Here is a 17,054-nt window from a genome sequence, read left to right as displayed (position 1 = left end):
ACACAAACACACACACACACACAAACACATACATATACATACAAACACACACAAACACACACACGTGCACACACATACAAACACACACATGCACACACATACAAACACACATACACACACACAAGAAAAGAGGCACAAAGAAAAAGGTGGGAGCAGGCATCAAAGATCTACGAAGATCTCTACTTAGGGTGCCACTACGACCTGAGAGGAGAGGGGTGCTAAGTGGCAGCCAGCCCTGCTGTCCAGTATATTCAACCTACTTGGATCTTTGAAAACACGAGCTTGTCCCACAAACTGTTCCGCCGAATGATGCCATTTCTCACTTCGTTGAATTTGCTGATGATAGCCAAGTTCAATAAGAACTTTTTCAAAGGTGTCTTGGCTTCATTTTGTACCTGGAGGGCGACAAAGCCTCTTGGTTAGACGACTCGAGGTACTTAGCAAAGCCATTTGGTAGTACCAAGATGCTAAGTCCTTGCTTCATAAGGAAGTGTCTCACATTTGTGAACTAGGTTGCTTACTAATGACAAGCCACACCCTGAAGCAAGTGACATTATTACATAATGCCCCAGACCTCAAAGACTCCAGGTCCCTAGGAAACAACTTCAGTAACTGAGACAAGCCAACCAAAAAAGACGGCCACCAGCACTGGCTTAAGATCAGATAGGAAATCACTCCAGGGGCATGACCACCCCGGAGCTTTTGACTTAGTAGCCCAGAGAAAGGTTTAGAGGTCTGGCTTTTAGGAATTAGTACCACCTCTGCTTTATAATATTTTTATCTCTTCTTGACCTAGAGAATTAGCATCATTAGAGCAAATGTCCCTTTAGCCACTTCCTACAGAATCTAGCAGAAATTCCTAATGGTGTTATTTCTCCCCTTTGGGCTTATACACTTGGTATCATTTTTCCCTGTTCACCTTATTTCCTCTTTTTCATGACCCTGGCATCCTTGTAACCCTGCAGTCCATCAATCATACTCCTGCGAGATGAAGCTCCCCATGTACAGCACACAGGAGCTTCCATTTTCAAAATGATACCCTAAACCCTATACTCCAGTCTTCAGGACCTCTCCATACTAGAAGGTGCACTCAGAATAGTAGAGCTCTCTCTTGTTCAGACGTATAGGATGCCTCTCTTGGCCTATGCTTCCATTTACAGGCTTGGAGACAGCCAGAGCTGTTCATCCTCTCCTCCCAGTTCAGGCTAGGATCCAGGCTGGGAGTGTCTACTCCTGTGCCTGTGACATCATTTACCTATGTCTCACCATCTGATTCTGAGGTGCACTAAATGCTGCCTACATTACGACGACAGGCCTGATGCTTCTCTTTACCACAAACTACTTACCTCTAACAGTCACATGACTAGCCCTCCTAACAAGTCACAGACAAAAAGAAAGCTAGGATCGGAAATGTATCTAATAAGATCTCCATTTTATGAAATAAGCTCTAGATTCAAATTATCTCTTATGTATTATTATTTTAAAATACTCCCTTTCAAAAATAAAAAGTTTAATAACACATAAATCATAGCGACCCAGTCTGGTGACTCCATAGTCTGATGAGGAACCGGAAGAGCTGTTAACAGGGCGTACAGTGTCCACACACCATCTGTGTTCTAGAATACTATCCATGCCTACCACAGCTCAGTTTGGTCTCTGGTAAGACAGAGTGCCAGGATCAGAATCTGAGGGGGAAATAATGGTGTCATTTTCTCCAGGTCTCTGGGCTAGCAGGCACTATATTGTATCACCTGGCTTCAAGTCCCAGTTCCCAATGGCCAATTGCAATCTAAGGCTTGGGTGAGAAACATACAAATTGAGCTTAGGATATCTTGTATCAGAAAGAAGGGCCCCATCATAGACTACTGGGGTCATATCCAAAAGATACGTAAGAATTTGATGGGCACACTTAGAATATCAATGAATGACTAAAATGAACAGAAAACTAACAGTATAAAGATGAGTTTACACTAATTTAAAAATCGTCACTGGTCACTTATGAGGATTGCTGGGACATGAATTCATTATACTTATGCTTGATAAGGGGAGAATAAAGTGTTAGGTCTCTATGGTAGAATGTCAGCTAAGGAATGTAAAAGAAGTAAGAGAGTTGGGGTTAGGAAAAATGCCATCTTGCGACCTCAGTGAACAGGGCTCAATGACAGCTAAAACCACTAGTGATAGTTTATTCTGGCCCCTTTGGCCATTAGCCATGATTTTAGGGAAATTCTTTAACACTCAAGGTTCTGCTTCCACATTGTCAGAGTTCTGTGAAAGAGTGTGGTTTGCTGTGTTTCTTAGGAGGGTTAAATGAGCAAACACATTTGAAATGTTTGCCTTGGTTTGGTGCCTTAGCAAAAAGCTAGATTACCAGCACATACAAATCAGAGGAAGATCTTTCCAGTGTGCTGGTTAAAAGCCGAAGTGCTTCTCCAAGTCTGAGTGTAGCACTTCCTCAGACCAGCAATATTATCCAAAGAAAAGGCTTATTTCCTGTGGCTTCTCACAGCTGTGGCTCCAACATGCTCATACAGATACTTGTTGGGACTCAGAGCCGGAACTGATTCTTGCCAGGATCCAGTCCCTCTGAGCCTTCTCAACACAATCCCAACAGAAGCAAGGCTCGTACCTTATCATAGACCCTGTTAAGGAGTCGAGGCACTGTGGGAAACACTGTGGGTTTCAAAGCCTTCATGTCATCAGGTAGCAACCGGATATCTCCTTGGAAGAACCCAATTTTGCCTCCACAGGAAAATATGACACCCTGGAAGAAGATGGAGGATAAGGCTCGGTGCCTCGGTCAGTGTAGGCAGTCCTGCCTCTGATGGATGTGAGCAAGAAACCGGAAATCGGCAGCTGTGTCCTTCTGCAAAACACCTGCTTCCTGCCGATCCAAATACCCAAGTCAGTCTCTGAGAGGCTCCCCCAGAACGGATAAAAACGGATTACTGTTGAAGTGGCAAGACAGATAACAGACTGTGGCGCTGTGGGTCCTGCCCTCAGGCTCTGCCACAGATCTGTCCCAGCCTATCCAAGATACCATCCTTCATGAGAAGCACGCATCTTGTGCACTAAAAAAAACTGCAGCCAGTTAAAATAAAAAATAAAAACAATAAATAAATAAATTAAATTAAATTAAAAAACATGCCTTCAATTAAGATTGTCCCAATTTGAGAAATACTAAAATATGTGTAAAGTTTTATTAGTAGCAATGTGGCATTTTGTACATCAACCAAGCATGTACTGGATGAAGAGATACTCGGTGCGGAGGGAGGGCATGAAAAGACCTCTTTCCCACAGCACCTGTGGTATTGAAATATTAGTGCTTCATTCATTCTCAAATTAGCTTCGGAATGGCTGGAAATTTTGGAGACCACTCCAAGAAGGGACACACACTGTGCTTGGCAATACCACCTTACACACTCAAGTGATATGTAAATTTGCTCCCTGGGGATAGCTGGATCAAATGCTTCCCCTTACTGCCCCACTGAAGGCATTTTCCTTAACCCTGGATCCTCTCAAAATGCTAATCAGTATATAAGTAAAAATGTCTGGTGAGTCCGCTCCGGCTTAAGAGAAAACAGACAATAAGAGCTCTGTGACGTCAAGAGCAAGCACTTACCTCCTTAGGTATTCAGACTTACTAGATGTAAGCCATGACTCAGAGAGACCAAGGGAGTGTGCTATGTCTGTGCTTGATTCTGTACAGAATGGACTAGGAATGTTTTACATCCCTGGATTTTGAATAAATGTGGAGCCAGCAAGTTAGGAACCCCCTTTCCTACCTGCTAGGCACACAGGACACTCACCTGGACAAGCCTCTCAAACATATGGGCCAAGGGAAGGTAGGATATGGTCACATCCTCGGGGGTGGGCTGGAAGATAGGCTGTAGACCGGGGACAAACAACAGTGGATTGGTCTTAAGTTTCTCTTCCAATAGAGATTTTAAAACTCCCCTTCTCCCTTTTGATTAAGCCTGTCTGACTGAAACCGTCCCATCTAACTGAGAGTAGAGAGAAAAAACTTGATATTTTGGCATCATCTTTAGATTCCTAAAATGCATAGCACGCAAACACCTCCCTGGGCACTTAATGTATTTCAGGATCTGATGTATCCTGTAACCATTCAGTGCAGCGGTCCTGAAACACTGAGGCTTGACATGCAGTCCTAAAGACTGTCTGTGTTTTCCATGCTTGTTATTGGTTTACATGCAAAACTCCCTATGGGCTCCTATGTTTAGCCGCTTTGTCCCCAGGTGGTACGACTGTCCTCTGGGGTTACAGAACTTTTACAAGGTGGAGCCTCACTGGAGGAAAGGGGTTACTTGGGGTGGATCTGGGGGTGTTGTACCCCAACCCCATTCCCTGTCTGCTGGTTCTTGATCCACCAATATATGAAGAAATCCCAGTTACACAGGCCTCACAATGGAGCTGCCTGGCATCATGTCACTCTGCAAATTTTAAGTCAAGTAACCCTCCCCTAGAAATCACCTACATCAGGCATTTTGTCACAGTGATGAGAAAAATAAACTTTAACCATGTTCCTCCTAAAAAAGCTTAAAGCCAAGTCACATTTTAGCAAGAGCCTCTTTTTTGACTGACCACTGACCTCCAGAAATTTGAGGAAAGCAGCCATGTTTGAAACGATATTTTGATGGGTCAGCATAGCTCCTTTGGGGTCACCTGTGGGAAGCAGAGGTGAAGAGAAAGGTCCTTAGCGTGGCTAATCTGTAACTTTTGACCTTGAAAGATGCTAAATTCAGTTTGGTTCTGTTCTAGAGACAAAAGTTGTCCTGTTGACTGGACCTTTCTGTAGGCATTCATGCCCCCCCAGAATTTCTCCCACTTTCTGTGTTACTGACCTCTGCCTTAACTTATAACACAGGCAGCATCTCAGATGATAACAGTAATACAGAAAGTTACAAATAAACTCTCCTTGTGCTGTTCACATGTTTAAGACTTTATACCTAAGATCTTGCAACAATATTGCTATGAAATTTATAAACCGGGCATACTGGAATAGTCCACAACAAATATAAGTAAACCATCTACTAAATGTTGAAACATAGGCATCTTGTGGAGAACCAACACTGAGTTACCCTGACTGAAACCATCCCAGTGGTACATCCATTAAACCATCCCAATGGTACGTTCTATGAAACTGTCCCCATGGTACATCTGATTGAAGCTGTAGAAGGGTAGAGGAAAAGGTGACACTTGGACCCCATCTGTAAGACTCGTAGCATCCACAGCATGCAGATGCTACCATTTATATTCAGGGGGTCTGTTGCCTTATGCTCCTGTTTTTCTATCTGGGAACCCATTCATAAATGGCTCAGGTTGTGAGCATGCAGGGACAGGGTGGCAGCATGGTATGTTCTAGCTCCCTGGGAGCTCTGTCAAGTTGTCACAGGCACTGACCTGTAGTTCCACTGGTGAAACAGATAACACTTAGATCCTCTGGGTTCGGAGGCTGGAGGAGGAGCACAAGGATGTTAGTCTGCGGTGAACCAAGAGTGGACTATACAAAGCTCAAATTCAGGAAGAACACTTACCATTGGTTTTTTGAAGTTCTCTTTGCCTAGATTCTAAGAGCACAGGAAATAAAAAACAACAAACAAACAAACAAAAAAGAGTCATTGAGGGTGGACAGACAGACCTGACAGTCAGCTCTTCCTTCCCCTGTTCTCAACCTCCCAATTTCCAACATGGAGTTAGCTCATAAACCAATAATGATAAACAATGGAAGCATCAAAGAAAGGCAGAAAGTTTCTCCACAATGTTAATCTAAAGTAAGTAGGTCTCAAACTTATCATTTTCTTAAGGTCCCATCATCAAAGATCATAATTAAACCTATCTTTCTTGGATGATATACCATGACTATGCCAGGATGTGTGCTACGCTAGTCACTTTCCTGAGCAATTCACACACACACACACACACACACACACACACACACACACACACACACACACACACTAATTCATTTAACCCTTGCCACCATATCTGTGAGATTAGGAACACTTTAATCTTCCATGTGTAGCTAGGGAGAGATGTAGCTTGTAACAGGTGAATAACTCGGGCAAGCTGCATCAGGGACCAGATTCATAAACATCCTTGGGGTTCTCTATCCATTCATTCTATACCCAGAAGGGTATACAGCTAGCCAAGGAAGTCTGTCCACCTCTGTCATGAGTTTTGTACTTGTCTTCAGGTTTCAGAGTCTGGTTCACATACACTCTCCTCGAATAACAGCAGCCCTCTGCTTCCGTGTGGACGGCCTGTGTCCTGCTCATGTGATAAACCGCCTACCTCATAGCATGCTGGCTTTGACTCTCACCTCAGCATCATGCAGAGACAACATCTCAATGCCACACTTCTCTCCTCGTTTCATCAGGTCATCATCGAAAGGGTCCATGAGGATGACTGTCTTCAGGCCTGGGGTAAGGTCCTTTTCCACATTTTCTATCAGCATTGTTGCTTTTTGGGGTGTATCACAGATCACCACGGAGATATCAGCTAAAAGCAGAAACCGAGTCAGAGGTCACCACCCTATTCGGTTAAATGCATGACTCTTTGGGGAAAAAACGGGGTAGGTATTAAATGTCAAAGCCAGTAGGATCCTGAATGAGACTGCATCTGGAAATAAGGTTTACAGAGTTCAAACGGAAATGCTCTACTGACTATAAAAAGGGAAAAGGAAAAACGATGAGTGTAGCTGGAATACCAGCCCTTTTATTTTCTAATGTTGCTGACAATTTTAGTGTCTAGAACTTCGTGAATCCTTTTGTTTAAGAAAACTCATCCAATACTGTCTCCTGGGTATATTTGTACCGCTGTTCTGCAGAGCGGGGAGCAGTTGAGGAAGGCGAGTGCAAATGGAATCTTTAGAAGGCAGATGGTTTATGATTCATAATGTCATCGTTTCTGTAGTATCTACTATTCAAACAAAGCTACTCAGCCTACAATGCAGAGACAAAAGACACTCCCTCAGGTGACTGAAAGGACACTGTTGCCAGTTGAACTTGGTCTCCTTTCTCTAACAGCGCCAGTGTTCTGTATATTTACAGTCCTATTGGTGCATATTGCTTGCATGTACTGAATTAAATGTTCAAGCTTTCAGAGGAGTAGGGAATGGTCCCTATGCTTACACTGTGACTTAGGCAGGCCCATTGCACGCAGACTTCTATTCCGTGTATTCAAAGTAGTCTGGCCTCTAAACTGTCCCATGTCATCTTAGGTTTGCCGGACCTCTTATCTAAGCGTACCTTTGTCACTGGGATTTTTGTAGTTTCTGTGTAAATTACATTCTAAATACTATAATATCAGAAATGTAAGAAAAAGGAAATAAAGAAAACTGAAGCATTATTCTTCATTGAGAAAGAATAAAATTAAAAAGTAACAGCGAAACGTTACCTCTGTTGATGACATAGATGATGGCTTCTGCTCCCAGTGTGTCATACAGGGGGACAGCTACCATGGAATATGTGTAACAGGCTAACTCGGAGATGACCCACTGCAGAGAAAAAGTTCAAGTTAAGTACCAGAAGTTGACTTTGAAGAGCGTTGATTCAGATATTCAACTAACGAATACTTACTGAGTATGCTTATTTTTTTAAACCTTTAGGAATGCCATAGAGATTGTCACTTAGCCTGCTATAAGGGGCATTTAAATAACTAAGTTAAGATATGCACAAAAATAACCATAAAGCCAAGGTAGACCAGCACACAGAAGAAAAGAGTGGTCATTTCACCCGTAAGAGATGTGGAAAGCATTGTAGAGACTACGAGAGGCAGAGACCCCTTTCAGGAGTAGAGGTCAAGAGTAACTGGTCCAAAGAAGCTGAGGAAGCTAGACAGAACTTCCAAGGATTGCTAATATTTGAGATAAAAAAATCTGAATACAGTGGAAATGAACAAAGAAAAAAAAACCATGGCCACTGTGCCCTCACACAAGCATGAGGAGTGTCACAAAGAAACATCGCTCATAACTGGTGGACTATGTCGTCTTACAGATTGATCTGTGTCCCTACCCTATTCATGTTGAAACTCTAATCCTCAGTAGGATATAAAGTTAAATATGAACATAAGAATATGACCATAATCCAGAGATGAAGAAGATACCTGGGGATGTATGTGCTCAGAGTAAGGACAGAGGGAGAGGCATAGTGAAAAGATACCCACCTGCAGATCATGGGAAATACATCAGGAGAAAGTCTCCTGTGGGCACCTACATCTACATCACTATGGTAGTCCTGGAAGACTGACTGATACCCTGGGTTTGATGTATCAGTCTTAGGCCAAATAAAGTCACTTTTTCTTACTGTAGCTCCCACACTGGGGTGCATAGTACTTTTCAGGACTTAATTTAAAAACCTAACTAGAGCAATGTCTCTAACAAATGCAAAGGGCCCTCAAAGTCTCTTTTTAAGGATAGCGGAACTTGGGCGTAAGATTATTTCCAACCATCCTACTGTGTAGTATCTACTTTGAGCTCACCATGGAAAGACAGTGACAGCCAGGCTCAACAGCTACGGCTGCACTGGTTTACTAAGTCAAATACAAAGTCTAATTCTAACACCGATTCATCTCGTTCTCCAGCACCTTCGAGATTTTATGGAGCCATCCCTCATAATGTCTTTATTTTTCCACATACGAAGATCAGAGTGACTTAAAATGATCCACACTGAAGTCCAACCACACAGGCTAGAGCATCAGACACTCAGCAGAGATTTAAGGAGCCTCGGAAGCCTGGCTCTTTTGAACTAAAAGAGTGGAATCTTTATATGGCTTGGGGAAATCATCAGCAAGGGTCAGAATGCTGTACTGGGGGACATCAATTCACTTAGTTAGCTTTGACACGGTACCTCTGGCCTATTTTGAGCAAAGATGCCAATAAATTGGTCCTGCGATGGCTTGTATCCTTTATGCAAAAGACAGGAGCCCAGGTACTCTGCTCGATCAGACACCTAGGAGAGAGGACACCTAGGTCAGGGAGAAGAGGTCAAGATCCAAACAAGGCCAAAGCAGCTCCTGGCACACAAGCAAAGGCATTTCCTAAGCATGAGCTTGACTTGCCTGCTTGTAGGATATCCACTTGTAGGGCTGGTTCGGCTTTCTGTATCCCAAGCAAGGTCCATTGTCTAAAGCACAAAACATTGGAAGCAAATCAATTCTAGCTGCGAATCATTTGGACCAGAGAAGAGAGAAGAGCACCCAGAAAAGGCCCAGACACTGAGGCTAAACCTAGCAAGGATCTGCATTTCTCAGGTGTCCATGAAATCCAAGGGCAAACATTTAGGAAATATTACAAGACAGTACCGTTGCCATAGCTATCATGATAAGATGGGCATTCAGGCCACCAATGTGTATAAGCCCAAGTGACATGAATTAGCTGCACACATAAAAACAAATAGCCTGGGGCTGGAGAGATGGCTCAGCAGTTAAGAGCACTGACTGCTCTTCCAGAGGTCCTGAGTTCAAATCCCCGCAACCACATGGTGGCTCACAACCATCTGTAATGGGATCCCGTGCCCTCTTCCGGTGTGTCCGAAGACAGTAACAGTGTACTCACATACATGAAATAAATAAATCTTAAAAAATAAAATAATAAAATAACAGCCTGTATTAAATGAGACAGAGAAAAAAATGAGCATCTCTGTAATAAAAATATGCTAATGACATAAAATCAAAATATGAATCATCATTCTTTTGACAACATTAATAATACTATTTCCTCCTCCCATTGTTCTTATCTGTGGTTTTGTACATATATGCCCATGCTCATATTTGGAATAAACAGAAGAATTTGGTGCTTCCTCCCCCAATTTGTTATAAACATTGCCATGCTATTTTTTCTCTGTGGAATTTGAACAGCCATCTGACAAAGGACTCTACAGTCCTCGACTTTACTTCATTGTGGATCTATACAGTTGTTTCAAGTGCCTCACTCCCTCTAAATAATGCTATGGCGAATATTATCAAATTTACCGTTTCAATTTAGAGTATTTCCTCAGTGTGCTTTAGTGTGAAATAAGAGGGGTAGATAGTTTTGCCCCCACTGTGCGTGGTGCCACTCCCAAGCAGGTGGGCCTGGGGTGCATTAATACCCAGGCAGGCAAGCCGCACACTTCCACCGTTCTTATCTTTGCTTCCTGCTCGAGTCCAGCCCTGACTTGCCTCAGTAACCAACTAGGAAAAGGAAGTGTTAAGTCAAGCCACCCCTACCTTCCCCAGTTACTTCTGGCCATGACTTTGATCACAACCATAGGAAGCAAACTAAGGCAGAAGGGGCGGAGACTTTGACACTCGGCTCTGAGTACCTTGGCCAAACTGTTGTAAACAATTACTTTTGTTCACACAATTGAGTTTTAACACACTCTCACGGATGTAAACAGTGTTGTTTAAAATGGATTTCTGGCTTTATAGATTTGAAAAGTTATTACTTTCATCTGTTTTAACAACTAACGAAAATGGATCTTTCCCACGTTGTTATATTTTTATCTATTCCCATGGGTCAGCTGTACACGTACTCGTTTCTGTGAGCCTGTCTTCTAAGATGTAGAGCCTTAGAAAAGAACATGTTTGCCTTCAATAGTTCCCCAATTTGCGTCTTACACTGGACAGCAAGAGAATTCAACTTATAAACCTCTAAACCACGTGGCCTACCTTAAAATCAGAACAAGTCTGGGGATTCTGGGAGTGTGGCTCAGCGGTAGAACATGGACCTGGCATGTACCAGGCCCTGGGGTCAGCCCACAGCACCCTCAACAGAAATAGACACGAATGAACGAGTGAAGAGTCCAAGGGCTCAAACAAATGCTGAGAGGAATTCAGGGCTTTGCCAAGGGAATCACAGCTGAGAACCAAAGGCAAACACGTGAGTCTCGATTGTATGATGAAGGAAGAAGAGAAGCAGGAAAGAGATAGCCGCGTCCATTAGGGAGATAAGAACAATGACCGAGGACAATGGCTAAGAGGAACTCCACCACTTCCTGCTCAAACAGCTACAGGAAAGGCCCAGAAGTAAAACTTCAGGCAAATATTCCCTGGAGTGCGCAGGTCCTGATCTGCCCATTGACCACAGCCACTGATCCCCTGGGCCCTCCAGAGAGCGCTTTTGTCCTGCAATTAGTCTTTAATGACAGCTACTGTTGATTGAATGCATGTGCCCCAGCAGGCACAAGCCTGCTCTTCCCAGCTATTGTCATCCCCGATGTAATAAGAACTATAAAGGCCTGGATTGAACCAATTCAAAGCTCGTCTAATAAGAGGGAGAGTCCATGGATGTGGAGGAGACTCTCACGCCTTCTCGTTACTTCCTGATTAATAATACTAGCAGCAGAGGACGCTAGCCAAGAAGCCAAATAATTAGCCCAAAGGGTGACAGCTCAGATCTCATTAAACTCCATGTTCCGTCAGCTTTCGTTTGCAACCTCCTACCTTGTTTAACTTACTCAACTCGGCCTTGCTTGGGTTCTAAGGCATGGCTACTTTCCAAGAGTGCAGGTGAGAACAAGGCCATAACCAGACGGACACCCAGAGCTAAACAGTTTGAAGGGCATACAGAATCCCCAGAACCCCTCTTTTGAACGCGTCCTAAGAATCAACAGGTCTCGTTTTTCTGGAATTCTGATTCAATAGGGAAAAAAAAGCTGAACCAGAGAGTACACGTTTTAACCAATATTCCCCGGTAAGTCTGGGAGTCAAAAGGACTGGTTGATATATTCAACCCCAGATAACACCTGCGTTCATAAGCCATATCAACCTTACCACTTGAACTCTAATTTATTTAAATTTTTCAAAAGACGCTGAATAAAATGTCTCCTTCTCGGTCACATGTGACATACAGAATGCCTTGGGTTTAGTTGAAAACCAGCATATAGTCTAGGTGTTGAACAGACCTTCTACAGACAGGACACCACAAGGAAATTGGGTTCTAGTCATCCACTACCTCAAGTCCCCAGAAAAGTAAAGCCTTGAGTGTTTGGTTTTCTTTCTGTTATCTGCACGGAATTCAAACAAGTGCTGATTTAGACCCAGAAGTGCTACGCACAGGCTCTTGTAGAGACATCCTACGGAAAGTTTCCTTACCTGACTTTATATCTCTACAGAGTCTAGGAACCGCACTGAGAGAGAAAACATGCCTCATGTTTTATTGGGACTGACTTGAGACATGTAACATGATTACTTCCAGTGGCATTTATTTTCCTGCACACAAAAAAACCCTACATTCTTTTCTAATTTCTCAAAAAAATTATATTGTTTGATAAACTCTATTTGTGCAATGTATTGTGCATCTAATTTGCATTTTAAAAGTCAAACCCTGGAGTCTGCTCTAAGTTTAAAATCAAAATTAATAGGTGTGTCTTTTTGTAAACACTGGGTCTTAAGGGCTTATCTATAGTCGAGCATAAACACAGGCAGGTAGTTAATAAAAATCTACACTGAGGGGTTGGGGATTTAGCTCAGTGGTAGAGCGATTGCCTAGCAACCGCAAGGCCCTGGGTTCAGTCCCCAGCTCCGGAAAAAAAAAAAAAAAAATCTACACTGAACAAAAGAGGAAAATATGGTGCAAATTTAAAGTAAGTTTATCAAGTTTTCTATCACTGTGACAAAATGCCATGACCAAAAGCAATTTGGAGGTAAAAGGGTTTCTTTCACTTACTTATTCTGGTAACCACCAAGGGGAGTCAGGGCAGGAACTCACACAGGACAGGAATATGGAGAGAAGCAGGAGCCAACACAGAGGCCATGGAGGGGTGCTTACTGTGCTCATCGTGGCTTTCTCAGCCCAGGGGTGACACTACCCATCATGAGGTGGGCCCTCCTTTATCAATCACTAGTTGAGAAAATGCCTGCAACCCTATCTTATAATCTTCTCACAAGAAGTCCACATTTTTAATAATATCTCAAGTCATTTTAGACATTTACTGTCTTATCTTGAATAAAAAATATACAAAGAAAAATGTGTATATTGTATATGTACGATATATATAAAATGTATGTATACATATTTATATATACCACATTTCCTTAATCCATTCCTCTATTCCTAGACACCTAGGTTGGTTCCATACCTTAGCTATCGTGATGTCTCTGTGATGAGCTGAATTGGAGTCCTTTGGAGTAAATATTCAGGAATAGTTGTAGCTGGGCCATGTGGTTTAGTTTTGTGAGGAACTAATGTCTGAACTTTATTTTAGGGAGAATGGGGGAAATGTTACATTGTATACTTGCGCAAATGTGTCCTATGTAGTCGGATCACGTACAATGAATGCACACAATCAAAATTTAAAATGTGCTACTAATTTTCAAAGGACAGGCTAAAAAACAAATCTTTACTAATGAGGAATAACTAGTTTAGTTACAATATTGACCAATTTACGTAACAGAATCATCAAACTGCATCCTAACAGGTATAGGCTTAAGTAACAACCCCAAACCTTTGTACTTCTGGGACCTTGTAAGTGTTCTTGAACCTTGGAGTCTCCAATTCCTGGTCTTTAAGATAGAGAGTAACAGTAATTAGCTAGCAGAGTGCATAGGTAACTGTTGTAGCCGTTGCGCAGTTAGTTTTTCCTGAGGGTCGATGATACATTGAAAGGGTGGAAGAGATAAAGGCCACACCAGCAAACTGACACAAGGCAGAGTGCTGCTCCCAAGATAAAGGATACAGAGAGTCGCAAGCCAGACACTTAAGAAAGGAAACTTGGGCATCTAGCAATGGACTCAACAGTAGGAGACTTGCTAAAGCTTCAAAACCTCATTTGTTCCAAAGGAACTTAACAAAACCCGTGGGTGTTTCATTTGCTTTGTTTTGTTTTGTTTCATTTCGTTTTGTTTTGTTTTGTTTTCTCAAGGCCACAGATGACTATGTGATATTAAGACAGCATGACTAGAAGCTTGATGCAGAGGTCAAACTAGAGCTTAGAACTTCTCCAAGCTTCCACTATTAATCTTGACTCAGGTTGTTTATATGCATTTACTGCAAGGAGATATATTATCAACAGATGTTCTGTGAACAAACATAGTGTGTGTGGAAACGCCTGCCTACACAGCGCTGGTTCAGGTGTGGGCAGGCGGTTTCTTCTGTGTTGAGAACCCTTTTAGAGAGCAGTGAAACCTGATGTGGAAGAACTGAATTCTGAGCTCTTCCCAGCAGGCCTCACTCTGACATGGTGGTTTATGTCTCTGCTGTATCCTGAGGCTCTTTATGGTTTAGAAGACAGTCAGGGAGGACCAGGATGAACCGAAGCCAACTGGGGTTTCTTTTAGACATGGCCAAGTGACCAGGCTTACCAGACACAGCAAGTCCTCTTTGGAAAACTTCATACAACGTCTTGGCGTCTGAGAAGTAATAAAGGATTAGGTCATTGTTCTTCTGGAAAGCGCCTCTCCGTGCTCCTCCCTAGAACACAAGACCCAGTGTGAGTTTCTCTCCACTCTCTCCAAAACTTTCATGGGCTGAGATACCATAACTGCTGACTTCTGAAGTCACCGGGACATAATCTTCCTCAGTCAACTTTTTTTTTTAAAATTTAATATATATGAGTACATTATAGCTGTCTTCAGACACACCAGAAGAGGGCATTGAATCCCATTACAGATGGTTGTGAGCCACCATGTGGGTGCTGGGAATTGAACTCAGGACCTCTGGAAGAACAGTCAGCGCTCTTAACCACTAAGCCTTCTCTCCAGCCCCTCAGTCAACTTTTAAAATTAAATTTGTTCATTGAAACTTTCACGCAGGCATCTGACCACACCTACCCCCTACCCTCTCTGCCTCTTCCTAGTCCCACCTCTCCCCCTCCCTCAAGTCCTCCTTTCTTGTCTTTTTTTTTTTTTTTTTAAGCTCAGAATCTATATAAACTGAGGTCATGACTTCTCCATCTTCTGGCTAAGGTTTTCTTTTTATTGTGGATGAGAACAACCAGAGGCATCCAGAAGCACCCAGAGCAGAGAGACAAATAGGTGACCATGGTCATCAGATTGGACCTGAGTATGAGGATTAGATCAGGAACAGGGAGGGAGGGACCTGGAGAGAGACAGAGACAGAGCATATACAAATGGGGTTCAAGAAGAAAGATTAGTGACCGGAAGGAAGCCCGAGAGCTGGAGGGAGTCTAGCTAGGACCCTAGCATGCAGCGCACAGTTGGAACATGTACTAGGCACCTGCAGGGATTCTGGCTTGGGCTTTGGCATGCTAATAGGTGCTGGTAAGTATTGGCGGCAGCCCTGTTTCTTCTGCCAGTGATAAGGGTGAGTGGCTCCTTTGTCAGAGGGAAACCGGTTTCACTGGTTCCTCAGGAATGCTGGCCTTTGTCTCCTACATACCAGGACTACCTTTTGAGTCCAAGGAAGTAGAATTTTCCTGGGACCTGAATCCACCAGAGTGTGAGTGAAGAACAATCCAGAGGTCTGTGGGTAATTACCAGTGGCTACCCCACTGAATTCCCACACACACAGCAGCTTCTAACAGTTCCCCCAGCGGAGTCAGAGCATAGCACCATCAGCACCTCCTCCTTCCATGCTTAATCAAAAAAAATTAATGTTTTTATTTATTTATTGCACGCATGTGTGTATGTGTTGGTATGTGTGCCGTAGCACATGTGTGGAGTTCAGAAAGCAGCATGGAGGTGGCTCTCCTCTCCTACCATGTGGACCCTGTTAGGTCTCAAACCAGACAAATGACTGATGTCTACCATATCAAAGCAGACCTGGCAGCCAAGTTCTCCCAACATCCCTCTGTCCTACCTGTTACGGGGTTATGGTTGGCATGCCCCACTCCCTAACCTAAACCTCTCCAGCTGCTCTTCTTCCAGCGGCCCTCCCCATATCCAGCCATTTTGGTTACCAGACCATTTCATCTACCTCACCCTCTGGGCCTCTTGGTCTGACTCTTTCCCTCGCCCCCACGGCTCAGCTCAGTGTCATTTTTCCTCTGGACTCTCCCAGATGTCCTTGTCTCTAGCTACGCTCTCTCCTTCCTATCTACAATAAACCTTCCCCTCTTCCACCATGCAGAGGAAGCAGTAATGCCCTCCCTTTTTATTCCTTTTTTCATGAATCTGGTGCAGGAACCTGGGATTTGTATATAAGAGTCCCCTTCCAAGGAACGTGGCCTCTCTGAACCAAGCTGCTGATTTGACTCTCCTAAGGTATGTGTGGATCATTTGTTTCTGCTGGCTCTGGCCACCCGTCAAATTTCGCCCCACATTCTATTTTTTCTTTTTTTCCCCTCCATCTTTATTAAATTGGATATTTCTTATTTAAATTTCAATTGTTATTCCCTTTTCCGGTTTCCAGGCCAACATCCCCCCAACCCCTCCCCTCCCCTTCTATATGGTTGTTCCCCTCCCCATCCTCCCCCCATTACCGCCCTCCCCCCAACAATCACGTTCACTGGGGGTCCAAGGGCAGGACCAAGGGCTTCCCCTTCCACTGGTGCTCTCACTAGGCTATTCATAGCTACCTATGAGGTTGGAGTCCAGGGTCAGTCCATGTATAGTCTTTGGGTAGTGGCTTAGTTCCTAGAAGCTCTTCACCCCACATTCTAGAGCCCACCTTCTCAGCTACTCCTCCTCTCCACACACTTTAACAATTCCTCACCACAGGTTTCTTTAGCTCCTTGAGCCTTCTACACCCTCCCAAGGCACCTGCCTGGACATTCTCAGCTCAGGCTGCTTTACCAGATCCCCTTTCTCTGGTCTCTAATCTCTCTAGCCTCCCACTAGGAACTGCAGTCACATAGCTTCTGGTCTCACCTCCCTCCTACCTTTTTATGTCTTTTTTTTTCATTCATTCCCAGGGGACTGAACTCATGCAGTAAGCCCCTTTCCCCACTGAGCTATCTCTGCAGCCCCCAGTCAATGTCTTCAACCTAAAGTTGTGGTACGGTCATGTATAATTTACATGCACATACCCATGCAAGTCCATGTGTGTGAATGTCTGTGTACATGTCTCCACATGAGTATGTGTACGTACTCCTGAGTATGTGAAGAGAGAACTCATGAACACAGAGAGCTTGTGACACTTGAGTGTCACTGACGTC

The 17,054-nt window shown here is 43.5% G+C and overlaps 1 protein-coding gene across 9 annotated transcripts in view; it reads right to left on the bottom strand.

The window, feature by feature from the left end:
• The window catches only part of Acsl5 (acyl-CoA synthetase long-chain family member 5), a 47,067-nt gene that overhangs the window by 8,291 nt on the left and 21,722 nt on the right, over nucleotides 1–17,054 (bottom strand). For all 9 annotated transcript variants that reach the window (XM_087596137.1, NM_053607.2, XM_087596129.1 and 6 more), the window contains 11 exon segments: nucleotides 14,302–14,410; nucleotides 9,079–9,143; nucleotides 8,868–8,969; nucleotides 7,417–7,516; nucleotides 6,341–6,519; nucleotides 5,556–5,588; nucleotides 5,422–5,473; nucleotides 4,610–4,683; nucleotides 3,810–3,887; nucleotides 2,630–2,764; nucleotides 261–395 (listed from right to left, as the gene is read on the bottom strand). In XM_087596137.1, the coding sequence (XP_087452263.1) occupies nucleotides 261–395; nucleotides 2,630–2,764; nucleotides 3,810–3,887; nucleotides 4,610–4,683; nucleotides 5,422–5,473; nucleotides 5,556–5,588; nucleotides 6,341–6,519; nucleotides 7,417–7,516; nucleotides 8,868–8,969; nucleotides 9,079–9,143; nucleotides 14,302–14,410 (1,062 nt within the window).

This window comes from Rattus norvegicus, chromosome 1 (genome assembly GCF_021556685.1).
Source record: "Rattus norvegicus strain SHRSP/BbbUtx chromosome 1, alternate assembly SHRSP_T2T, whole genome shotgun sequence".
Lineage (NCBI taxonomy): Eukaryota > Metazoa > Chordata > Mammalia > Rodentia > Muridae > Rattus > Rattus norvegicus.
This window is presented reverse-complemented; position numbering and strand designations above follow the sequence as displayed.